Raw genomic sequence first — 13,349 nt, forward strand, 5'->3', positions numbered from 1 at the left:
AGCGGTCTCCATGACAGTTACTTATATGACTTATATAAAGAATCTGGAAGAAAACATGAAGTAAGTCTTTAGTTTAATCGCAGCATTAAAGGAATCGCGCCATTCAATCTACACTCTTCCGTTCGATGCAACAGAATATCGGCCATTTGTAAACAGTTGCTCTGTATCCCTGTAATGTCAGCTATCGGTTTTAAATTAGTATAATTTATAATGTGTGCAATTGACAAGATGCACGATGGAGTCGCCGATCGGGCGAATCAAGCACTGCACATTTCGAATACCATTTTAATACATACAGATTGCAAATAAAGTCGGATTTCATTCTCGTTCTGATATAATTTATTCCTGCTTTCCTAAACTTTAATAACACTTATTTTTCAACTGCATCATTTTTAAATTACTGCTGTCAAAACATGTTCAAGCTGAATTCTGCTTTTGATTGTGAGCTGGTGGGGAGAGCTGACAGGTTATCCCGTATCGAAAATGCAGCAAACGGAATATAAAACTCACAAAAGGATAAACCAAACATAAACTGTAAAAAACACATCCATAATAGATTAAGAGAAGAGATTATTTAATTTGATATTTGTCTTTAAATAATATTTTCATAAGCAACAATTATCATACATCGTGTAGATGAAAATATATTGCGTTTATAACACTTATGTCATTTCATTTTCCGTTCAATACATTTATTTACTTTTGGGATTTTAGACAAACATATTATATTATACGAAGTAAAAAATATATAATACATAATAATATAAAGTATATAATACATTATATAAAATATATCATACAATATATAATATATATAAGACATAATATAATATATAGATATTCAAATGATCAAATTTAATATATATATATATATATATATATATATATATATATATATATATATATATATATATATATATATATCTAACAAAGTATTGCTTTTTCTAAAGACATATCCAGTTATGTGACTTCTTGTCATTATTTTCTGTGATAGAAGAAGATGACAAAAATGGCGATACAATAACAAAATAGATGCATTTCATATCACTATTATGTTAGTTAATTATGTTCCACAAATGTTCTATACGATCATGATTTCAGAAACGTGCATTCCCTATTTGATTGACTCTCTTGATTTCGTTGACAAGCATTCACTATTCCATTGGCAGCGTACAATTCAAACATGGACATTTTTAATGCCAGTCTAGATTGTAAGTACATTGATTGATGAATCTATTCCATATGCCAGTAATAATAATATTTGTTCTCGTGATAAAATGATATTATATGACTTCCAGTAAGCAAAACATCTAATATACCAGATTAATCATATGTTAAATGCACGTCTTAATTTTCTCTTTAATCTTCAAAATGGCACTGCGAAAGAAAAGATAAACGTACATTCTTTGGTCTGTTTAGTACTTCTGAATAGTGTGTAATTCACACATTAGCCTTGGTGACTATAGCATGGCTTGTAAAAAGACAGTTTCTAAAATTAAATCTTTATAAATCGTTTGAATAATAACTTGACGATGAGTCATCAGTTGTACTCAGTAAACCAACTAAATGTTATGAAAGGGATTTTGTGTATCATAACTTTTTTCTCACTTCTTGCTACGAGAAGAAATTTGCCCATGGTGAGAGAGAGTGAGTGAGCGTGTGTATGTGTGTGTGTGTGTGTGAGAGAGAGAGAGAGAGAGAGAGGAGTTCAGGCTCTCTTAACAAAGGGGTGTCACTCATAACGGTGTAGATACGGCTAAATCTTAGGGAATATGGCAAGCGGAGGTACGGAATCGTTGTAAGGAAAGACAGAGCTGTTCTGACTCGATGAACGAATTTTATTTAAATATTTGATATATACAATACTACATTTTAGTGATAAATAAAAAAAGCCTTTATATTTAATATACACGAAATACATATGATTATACTTTTCCTTCGAGCTTTCGAACTTCATACATTTGTATAATTTCTGCCTTTTAGAATATAATACAGATAATGAAATCTCGATTAACTTCATGATACCCAAAGAGTATAAAATTCAATAGTTGCGATTAATACAACAATCATTTTGAAGAAATGTATTTTACTAGAAATTAAAATAAATTACTAATTTTGAATAGGTTACTAAACATTGTTCTTTCTTACTTAAAGAATCTTTTATTGCCAAATTTAATCTAAACATGAAGTTGGTAGCGAATTCGCCTTTTCCGATAATACATACCATAAATACAAACGAATATAAATTCTTTGAAACAATTAAACATTCTATTACAATATAAAATAAAAAGAACTCACAAAAATGTTGCAAAAATATGAACTTTACCGTTAAAATCTCAAATATTAAAAAGTGTCTATTCTTTAAAGAAGTTTACGAACACAGACGATTCTTACCTGTAAGGAAAGACAGAGCTGTTCTGACTCTCAATGAGCGAATTAATTCTGCTTAAGCCAGCTCTTATTTTATACGCTGTGCTTGTGTTCGTTCAGTTAGAATCAGAACAAGACTCTCGTCCTTTCGCATGGAAAGCACGTGAATCGTCTAGCTTAATTATCCATTAGGGATTTAGTAATTTGCCTGTTTAGCAGCTTCCCACCAAATCTAAATTACTGACCTTTGGATACAAGAGAAATGTATTTTATGGGTTTTTGCACTTGCACGTAAAGCGCGATCTTTATTAAAATAGCATACAGTTGTAGTTCAGAAATAAATAAAATTAATCTCAATGTATTTTAGTGGCAAATTACTTGTAATACAATTTAAAGAAAATTTCAGTCTTAATACTTTTACTCGAAAATTCTGTCCTATTATAAATACAAAAAAGGAGTCCTCACAGGAGCTATGCTTAACAATACCCTTCCCTCAGCTCTTTCTAACGACCCTTCCCCATTGTCAGACCTCTACAATGCTTAAACGGGCGGTATGTTCTATTCATTCCATGCATTTCCTTAAAAGAAAATTTAATATAGAGTGTATTCTTTATTTCTAAAGCGATGATATCCTAACACTGTGACCAAAATATCTGTACCGGTATTCTCTATTTGTGGGGAAAATGACCCCTTTGCTCATACACATGTTTCTGATTTAAAAGGTGCCCCCTCTTAGAGAATGTTCAATATTAAAAAAAACAACGTTTATTTTCTTAATCAAATACCACAAGAAGATACTTTCCATTGTCCACTCTATTGCATATATATGTTTTATTTGTATTATGTGCTTATTTTTGGCCTGCCTGATTAGTGACAATTATTTTGTTAAAAAAATACTATATAGCTAACACGTGTCTATCACTGTATGTTATATATAAAGATAATTATTAATTGTAATCATGTTTACCACAGTTAGAGTTACATAAACACTCTTGATTCCGATCTTAGAATGTTCCAGAAAGGAATTTTGTTTAAAATTCGGAGTAATTTTCAGTTAAGATGATTATTTTCAGAATATGGCATTTGCGAACTGGGTCAGGTGGAGGGATATATAAAGTTGTTTACTTTATGATTACTCGTTCCTGCCTTAACATCCTATGTGGAATCAGTTTTATTGTTGTGTACAGTTTTAATTTGAGATGATTTATTTATTTAATTATTCACATGAATTACAAGGTACTTTTGAATTTCTTACAAAATCACTATTTTGGGATTATTGTGAATCCATTAAAAGTCATTTTGGATTATAAAATTGTAATACATCAAGAAAATGGGTACATTGATATATTCGAGGCTATTGTCACAGCAGCAAATTCTAAATTGGAATTCGTTTGGATCACCACTGGAATTTATTCGGAACTCTACACATTTTGACTTGTGACATAACCTCCGGGGTTATTTTTGATTTTATACACAATACTGTAATTTCTTTTTAAAGTTTCACATTGTATTTTGGGGACAAATTATGTGTTGAATATTACAAAACTTGTTGGTTTTCGCCCTTTTTCTGTTTCACAATTGAAAACAATAGATTCGTAACAGTATGTATGTATGTATGTATGTATGTGTGTGTAAATATGTATGTATGTATGTATACATGTATGTATGTGTATGCATGTATGTATGTATGTATGTGTGTGTGCATATATATATATATATATATATATATATATATATATATATATATATATATATATATATTTATTTGCAAGGGAGATAAGCATTGAGCTAATAAATATGCTTGACCACGTGTACCATTTTGGATACAAAAACAGACCAGCGCATGAAAAGGGCAACGTGTAATCAAGGCACAATGTCTGGGAATATAGGCTATTCACACTCGGTAAGTCATGTAAAACTATGTCTTTACTTAATGAAAACTGAGAGCATGCCACTGTACGATATATTATTAATATATGTTTTGTTTTGCTATATTTTGGGTCATATTGCCGTGTTTGGCTTTTTTCATAGTATCGAATTAGTGCAAACGCTGCTGGATCAAAGTGTGTAGCGTTTATTTTACACAGTATCGAGTTACCCCGAACGCTTGTGAAATATTCGATTAAGAATCAATAACATCTGGATATTTGATGTGTGATTTTGTTTGTTTGTGTGTGTGCGTGCGCGTGTGTGTGTGTGTGAGAGAGAGAAAGAAAGAGAGAGAGAGAGAGAGCGTCTCACCAACACGTCATTAGCCATATGTTTGTAACATGTACTAGGAACGTTAATTAAATACACCTGACTATCATGGGACTTGCCAACAAACTCCATGTTTTGTTTAGGCCCATAAGGAAGACATTAGTATAATGAAGGTAAAGGGAAAAGCACATTTTCCCACATAAATATGTAAATTTAAAAAATTTATTTGTGCAAAAAGAAACTATACATCAATTAAAAATTCTAACAATTCTAACAGAGTAGTATTAACAGAACAATAGAAACATAAAATGATTCTAATTTCATTATATCCCCATTACTACTGACAAAGTAAAAATTTATAATTGTTTGTTGTTGCTGTAACAAGAAAAAAAAATCGTCACTATAACTAAAGCAAATCTGACATAGTACACATAAAATACAACTAGCATGTAGCCAACAAGAAAAACGCAAGCAAATTATATGAAACACTATTTCATACAATATATCCACTACCTCCACTGAATCACAGTTGTATGTAATCCATACACTTACAACGCAAATAGTTCAGATAAAAAGAGGCACGTACAACAGATGTCTGAGATACATTATTAATGTCCCTCACAGATCAAAGTACACATTAGTAGTTAAGTGGGCCACCATAGGGACAATGGGACTTAGCATTAAAAACACCCCTGGGCAACTCTAGGGACAATGGAAATTTAACATGGAGAAAAACGCTGGGCCACTTTAGGGACAATGGGAATTTAACATAGAGTTTGGGTCTGTCTAGGGACAAGGGAAATTAACATGGGAATAGAGTTTGGGTTTGTCTAGGGACAAGGGGAATTGAATATGGGATTTTTTTTTTTTTTAAAAAGTTTTTTTAAATTTAAATTTAAATTTAAATTTAGAAAAGGGGTGGGCAATGGAAAGGCTATCTCTTTTCGAGAAATATGGCTGGCCCTGAAAAGGGCCTTTGGGTTTATGTTAATGTATTCATTAACATAAATGGTACCGCATTGGTCTTCTTCTTGTCCTTAGGCTACGTCTCACTGTTGGTCCGTAAATCAGCACTCTTTTCAGGCATCCTTGTCTTTCTACGTAGATCCTACGTATCCACAGGCTGGTGTTTGTCCTGTGGACAACGGCCCACTTGGATCGGACATACATGGGTATGTCCGTCCGGAACATCATAGAAGACACAAGCGTAGAAGATTGCACATCGGTCCACATCTTGAAGCGACGAGAACAGGTGAATCAATGCACTGAACTGCGCTTATTTATAGGTAGAGGCAGGATTGAAACGGATTGAGTTCATTCACCAATCCAAACACGCGTTACAAAATTCAGTCAGCCCGCATCCAATCCGAAGAGAGTAGTCTGTGACGTCAGTTGGTCTATATAGATTCGCTAGCGCTTGTGTGCAGTCAATCTATGCGACTGTGATTCAACATGACGGAAACTCAGAAAACGATCCATTGGGGTGCACCAGCAGGGGAGACTGCCCAAGGGAACCCGGACTTACTTTCAGAAGAGGTACATTGGGATTTTGTGGATTTTCTTACCTCGCAAGAATTTGTTCCGGAACCTTCGTTACCTTCTTCATTACCGCAAGTGGAGAATTTTAGACAGAGACAGAAAGAAGAATTGGAGAAATTTATGCAACGACAAAAGGAAGCGGAACAAGCTTTTCTCCTACAGCAACAGCAACAGCAACAAGAAGAGGTAAGAAAAAAACAACAGCAAGAACAGCAAGAAGAAGTAGCAGCAAAGAAACAAGAGGGTGAAAATCAAACGGCTACGGTACTGTTGGACATTTTAGCGGAGTTAAGAAGTCTGAAACAAATGTATCAAACTTCTTTATCACGACCGAAGAGAATACGACCTTCCCGAGCTAAACACGCCAACCCTGTGACTAAGCCTGTCGTACCACCCTTAGTGATTTCAACCCAATCATCAGAAGTAGGCCTTGGCCGTGGCAAAGGCTTAAGGCAGTTAAAGTTGATTGGTTAAACTCACTCCTACACCATAAAGAAAAAAGGCCCTTTTCAGGGCCACCCACATTTCTCGAAAAGAAATACAATTTCAATTTGCCAATAACTCAAAAATAAACCCACCCATTTTACCCTTATAGTACGTGTCTGTGTATGAGTGCGTGAGTGTAGCTTCTTATTTTAAAATCAAAACTCAAAGACACTTACCTTATATCATTAATGTATTCTTTTCTCCATTTTTTACAATCCAATTCACAATTCACCACAGAACACTTTAAAAAGTTCGTACACTTCTTCTTTTTCATTATTTAGTCTCTCTGTTTTTTAAATTTCTTCACCGTTTTTTCCTCATTTTCTTCCCTTCTTCTTTTCTTCTCCTGTTTCTTTGCCTCTTTTAAATAGAATTGTCTTCTTTCTTCCTCTTCTTCCTCTGAAGAATCCCTCTCTTCTTCCGAAGAATCCCTCTCTTCTTTTGAAGAATCCTTCTTTTCTTCTGACTCCTCTTGTTTCTTTTTTGGGCAATCTGGAGACCAATGTCCTTTTTCTTTACAATAATAACAGGTATCTTGACTTTTGTCTTTTTTAGCCCCTGTTTTTGTTCTTTTTTGACGGTCTGGACACTCTGAAGACCAATGCCCTTTCTTGTGACAGATATAGCAAGTATCTTGACTTTTATCTCGAAAGGAAGGAGAGTAGTCCGTCGGCTGGTCTGAAGAGAATTTTCTAATGACCCCTCGCAAAGCTCTGACGAAACGTTCCATCTGGGTAGTCTCTTCCATCGTTGTGCTCAGCTTGAGAGTGAAATGAATAGTGAAAGGACAAGACACACACCCTTTTTATATACGCTGGTTTGCCAAGACTATAAATTAGTCTATGGTGTTTAAACTTGAGTCATTTGACGTTTTGCACTCAAGATGAAACGATCCCATTCATTCGAGAAGAAGGAAGAAGAAGAAAGTAAGAGGCAGAAACGTGATCTATCGCCTCGTACCAGGGCTGAAATCTTGGCACAGATTCATGCCAGTGATTTTGAAGAGGACATGAGTGAACCAGAATTTGAAACCTCTAAACCAAGTTCGTCACCCTTAGTCAACCCTGAAAAATACTATTCCATTCGAGAGACGGAAAAGCGCTTCACCTACACGGTGAAGTTTAAAGATTTCAAGGCCGACGTACCCTTGGAGAAAGCAGAAGGGTCCATCACCGAGATGTGGGATTCTTTGCTCACCGCACTCAAGCGATAATGTCAACCCAAAGAAGACGATCGCTTGACACTATCCATAGATCACGACGGTTTGAAATCCCCTGTTTGGATCGAGTTTAGCAGACCTGCAGAACTAACCCCTTCCAAAATCATGGACAAGATTCAACACGTACAACAATCTAATGACCAGTTTGACATCACCGATGGTAAAGCCACACTGAAAATGGCCCACGTCTCTCTTCCTCAAGGGACAGGACGCAAAAAGATGTTATTGGTGAACGAGCTTCGCAGCATTAAGCGTAGTCTTGTCCAAATTCACAATCCTCATGACCAGATGTGTTTAGCCCGTGCCATCGTGGTGGGACGAACCTATGCCAACAAGAACGACACGACAGAATGGAAAAGAACCTGGGAGAACATTCGAAAATCGAACCGAACCAAACAACGAAACGAAACAGAACTCCTGTTGCAACAAGCTGGCCTGTCCAAAGACACACCCTGTGGCATTCCTGAGATGCAAAAATTGCAAGATGCCCTAGCTCCACGCTACACCTTGAAAGTGCACCCTCAAGAAATGCGCGGGTCTCTGTTGTTTCGAGGCCAAGACTTTAAGAACGGAAAATACATTCATGTTTATCATCACGATGACCATTTCGATACCATTACCAGTATCACCGGATTCCTGGGATACAGATATTACTGTGAGAAATGTGACTATGGTTATAATAATCGAGAGCAACACAAGCATTGTGGATGGAAATGCCCAGGATGTTTGGCCTCTCCACCCTGTCTGAGCGAAGAACCAGTGCCTTGTTCGACTTGTCTGCGCACGTTTGTCAGCCCTACCTGTTACCAACAACATTTGAAAACACAAGGTTCACAGAAGAAATGTGCTTGTCAACTCCTGAGATTGTGCCCTACGTGTAGACAAGGCATACGTACCAACAATGCCAAGGCACACGTATGTCGAGGAAAGAAAAAATGTCACATTTGTCACCACATCGTGGACTTGGAACACGAATGTTACGTGCAAAAATACCAACCCCCACCAGAGAAAAAGGACGGTCACAAGAAGAAAGGCAATTTCATCTTTTTCGATTTCGAATGCATGCAAGAGACTGGCATTCACATCCCTAATTTCTGCGTGGCTCATCGAGCGTGCGAGAAGTGCATTCAAGAACCTATCTTCAGTCATTGCCCTCACTGCAGCAAGATTCCTGGAGGACGTGAAAAAATCTTTCGGGGACCAAACACGTTAGCCGATTTTGCCCAATGGGTCTTAGACCCATCGACAAGACGTGGAGCCAAGAGGACATCGAACGTTACGGAGATTGTCATCGTCATGCCACGGTGATGGCTCACAATTTCTCCGGATACGATGGACACTTTCTTTTGAGGTACTATACGGAACATGGCACCGAACGTCCTAAAGTGATTTTGAACGGAGCCAAAATCATTTTCATGCAAGTGGGACAAGTACAGTTTAAAGATTCGATGAGTTACTTGGCCATGCCTTTGAGCCGAATGCCTAAAACGTTTGGAATGACAGAAATGGCTAAAGGGTACTTTCCACACTTTTTCAATACGGAAGCCAATCAACATGCTGTTCTACCCCATTTGCCTGAGGCTCACTATTACGACCCCGACAACATGCGTACCGAACAACGAGAAGCTTTCTACGCTTGGTACCAAGCTCACGCCTCGGACCCTTTCGACTTTCAGGAAGAAATGTTAAAGTATTGTCGTTCCGACGTGGACATTTTACGGCGTTGCTGTGGAAAATTTCGAGAACTGTTCATGGAACACGGAGGGGTCGATCCTTTGAAAGAAGCTTGCACCATTGCCAAAGCGTGTTCCTTAGTGTACCGCCAACGATTCATGCCTGAAAAGACCGTGGCTGTCATCAGTCCTCAAACGACCCACTATGTCAAGCGTCAATACTCGGTCAAAGCCCTACGTTGGTTACATTACTTGTGCGACAAGGAAGACAAATGGATTCAGCATGCCCGCAACGGAGGAGGCGAAAAGACCATCGGAACGTATTCGGTAGATGGCTGGGACTTAGAAAACCCCCAAGATCGTGTACGAGTTTAACGGTTGCTTATTTCACGGATGTCCCGTCTGTTACCCTGACCGTGGCACTAAAAATCAGTTTTTGCAACGAACCATGGAAGACTTGTACCAGGACACTTGTCAGCGACGCCTAAAGTTAGAACAGCAAGGATACCAAGTGGTGGAAATGTGGGAACACGAGTACGATCACCGTATGAAAACCGATCCCGAGTTTAAACGCCTCGTGGAAAGTTACCAGTTCATGGACCCGCTGAACCCGAGGGATAGTTTGTACGGAGGAAGGACCAATGCCACCTGTTTGCTGTACCAAGCCGACGAAGAGAAAGGAGAAGAAATCAAATACTTGGACGTGTGTTCGCTGTATCCCTACGTGTGCAAATATTGTCGCTTTCCTGTAGGGCACCCGCAATTGTTAACGGAACACATCGACCTGAAAAACATTCGACAATACGAAGACTTGATCAAGTGTAAAGTTTTGCCTCCCACGAACCTATACCATCCCGTCTTACCTCACCATTGTCAAGGCAAACTGATGTTTCCCTTGTGCCGTACTTGTGCCGAAACGTGCAACCAGGACCAACCTTGCCATCACAGCCAGGAAGAACGTGCCTTGACGGGAACCTGGGTCAGCGTGGAATTGTTCAAAGCTCTGGACATGGGATACCAACTGTTAGAAGTGTACGAAATTTGCCACTTTCCCAAGACACAACAGTACCACAAGGGTGACCCTACTCAGAAAGGCATTTTCGCCGACTACGTGGATGCCTTTTTGAAACTGAAACAAGAAGCCAGCGGCTATCCTTCCTGGTGTCACACTCCCGAAGACCAAATACAATTCAAAGAGAAATACTACGCACAAGAAGGCATCTCTTTAGACCACATCGAAAAAAACGAAGGCAGGCGATCGTTTGCCAAAGTGATGTTAAATTGCTTGTGGGGTAAAATGGCACAACGACCGTGTTTACCCAAGACGGAATATTTGACAGAACCTTCCCGCTACTTCCAGATGATTCACGACAAAACCAAATACATGAAACACGTGGACGTCGTTCGCGAGGATTTGATCTTGGTCAATTACGAAGAAGATCTGGACTTTGTACAAGACGACCCTTTTGGAAACGTCATCATTGCGGCTTACGTGACAGCTCATGCTCGCTTAAAATTGTACGAAGCTTTAGAACTGTTAGAAGAACGCGTCCTGTACTTTGACACGGACAGTTGCATTTACATCCATCACCCGATTCAACAGCACCCTAACATCGAAGGAGACCGTTTAGGAGCCTGGACAGACGAGCATTTCGACGACAAGATTCTAAGTTTCGTCAGTGGTGGTCCCAAAAATTACGGCTACGAATACCGTGACAAACAAGGAGAAGTGCACACGACGTGCAAAGTGAAAGGACTGACTCTGAATCATCGGACCAGTCGAGTGGTCAACTTTGGGGTATTGAAAGAAGCCTTGCAATCCGGAGAGGATGGAAACTTTAAAGTGACCACCTATCAACCGAACAAGATTGTACGTTTACCCACTCACCACATCGTCAGTCGACCCTTGGAAAAAGTCTATCAAATTGTATACCAGAAGCGAGTGCGACTTCCCAATCACTTCACCTTACCGTACGGTCACGTCGGTATTGGTCTGTATATGAAAAGGAACCCTAGGCAAGATCGATAGTTCATTGTTCATTGAAGTAACTTACCATGTCGTTGACGAAGAAGAAACCAGATTGGTTAGGAGTCAAATGTTGGACATCACCGAGACCAGGGTTTTGAGGCTTGGACACAAGAGGTGGCCCAGTATGCACGAGAGTTATTCAAGGAAAAAAGTTACTTTTCAACCTGTGTTAGTGACGGTGCCAGAAGAACCCGTCACCCAGGACAGGACTGTCGTGGACAGGCCTGAAAGACCCTTTCGGGAGGACACTTGTGTGACCTTACCCCTACTATAGAACTGGTTAGAACTTTACCCAAAACATGTTGTACAGACACTTGTGTTTATTCCACGTTCATGGTTATCATGTGCCTTTTATTCTTGTACTTAAGCCTTTGGCTTTTATGCATTTTTGTCTTTCGTATTCATGTTTGAAACATTCAATAAACGTGTTCTGAAAAAGTATATAAACTCTTGTCTTCTTTGTTTTTCGTGTCACAAGTGACATTTCTCACACCATGGCTACCTCTGCCGTCTCTGCTCCCTCTTCCTCTACTGTCAAAGTCATCGACGAACACTTAGATCGTGCCAGTTGGGAGGCTTTGTATCTTCGCCATCCCTTTAACATGCTCATTGCTGGACCTAGCGGTTCAGGCAAAACCGAATTCGTCAAACGTTTGATCGAACATAAACATCATTTGATCGATCGACCCCCTCAACGAATCGTGTGGTGTTACAAAGAGTGGCAATCGGCGTACAGCCTCTTGCGAGAAAGTCAAGGCGATTCCATCGTGTTTGTGGAAGGCATTCCTAAAGAAGACGACGGCATCGTCTCTGACTCCCGTCAAACCCATTTGGTCATTTTCGACGACATGTTAGGAGAAGACGAAGAAGAAATTAAACTGTGGTTCACGCGCAAAGGGCATCACCGTAATGCTAGTGTCGTTTACATCACCCAAAATTTGTTTCAACAAAGTAAAGCCCATCGCACCATCAGTCTCAATGCGCATTACGTGGTCTTGTTTAAAAGCCCTCGAGATAAATCGCAAGTGCAAGTCTTAGCCAAACAGTTAGGAACGCCTTGGCTGACTCAGGCGTACGACGATGCCACTCAAACGCCACACGCCTATTTACTCGTCGATTTGAAACCTACGACTCCTGAGGATTTGCGATTTCGTACCCACTTGTTTCACCACTGGTGCCAAGACGGAGGGCCTGTCCTGTACATGTCTCCGTCCTCGACTTCATTTCACTCCCCATAAAAAAATCTATAAAAACCTCAGACCCTTTTTCGTCTGTCTCACTCTCAGTGCGAACATGACGTCCCTTCAGTCGCATCTTCCCGTCAAATTGATTCGTGCCTTGTATGGCATCATTCGAGAAAAAAATCCACAAACACGAGCTCGTGTCTTAGAAGCTAGTCTCAAAGAAGTCTTACGATGGTTCACGGTGACGGCACGTCAATTACTCCAAGGGATCATTCAGATTCCTCATCAAACCAAACGCTTTTTTGATCGAAACAAAGTCGCTTTGGTCCAACTGGCCGATCCCCGCATCGACACTCAAACCAAAAAACAAATCATTTTGAAACCTGGAGGGAGCGGTACTCTAGGAGGGGTCATCATTCGCTCACTCTTAAGATGGGATCCTAATACCCCCAAAGTTATCCCCAAGACAAAAGTCCAACGAAGCCCCAAGAAGAAAAAGACCAGGTCCCCAAGGAGAACTTCTCCAGTGGCAGGACCCTCCTCTGACCAGACACCACCACCACCCCGGAAAAAGAAAAGAAGCCCCCAGACAAAGAAAAGTCCACAGAAAACTAGTCGCAAGAGAGGCACTTCGGCCAGGACGCAACCTT

The 13,349-nt window shown here is 39.3% G+C and overlaps 1 protein-coding gene across 2 annotated transcripts in view; it reads left to right on the top strand.

Moving 5' to 3' along the window:
* Nucleotides 1–4,202: 4,202 nt before the first annotated feature.
* Nucleotides 4,203–13,349, top strand: part of LOC149784984 (sodium- and chloride-dependent glycine transporter 1-like) — a 192,005-nt gene continuing 182,858 nt past the window's right edge. For both annotated transcript variants that reach the window (XM_089978659.1, XM_089978663.1), the window contains exon 1: nucleotides 4,203–4,273. In XM_089978659.1, coding sequence (XP_089834785.1) covers nucleotides 4,214–4,273 — 60 coding nt within the window. In that variant the 5' untranslated portion in view covers nucleotides 4,203–4,213. The remainder of the gene's footprint in view (nucleotides 4,274–13,349) is intronic.

Source organism: Sinohyriopsis cumingii, chromosome 13, assembly GCF_028554795.1.
Source record: "Sinohyriopsis cumingii isolate HCF-2022 chromosome 13, ASM2855479v2, whole genome shotgun sequence".
In the NCBI taxonomy this organism is placed as follows: domain Eukaryota; kingdom Metazoa; phylum Mollusca; class Bivalvia; order Unionida; family Unionidae; genus Sinohyriopsis; species Sinohyriopsis cumingii.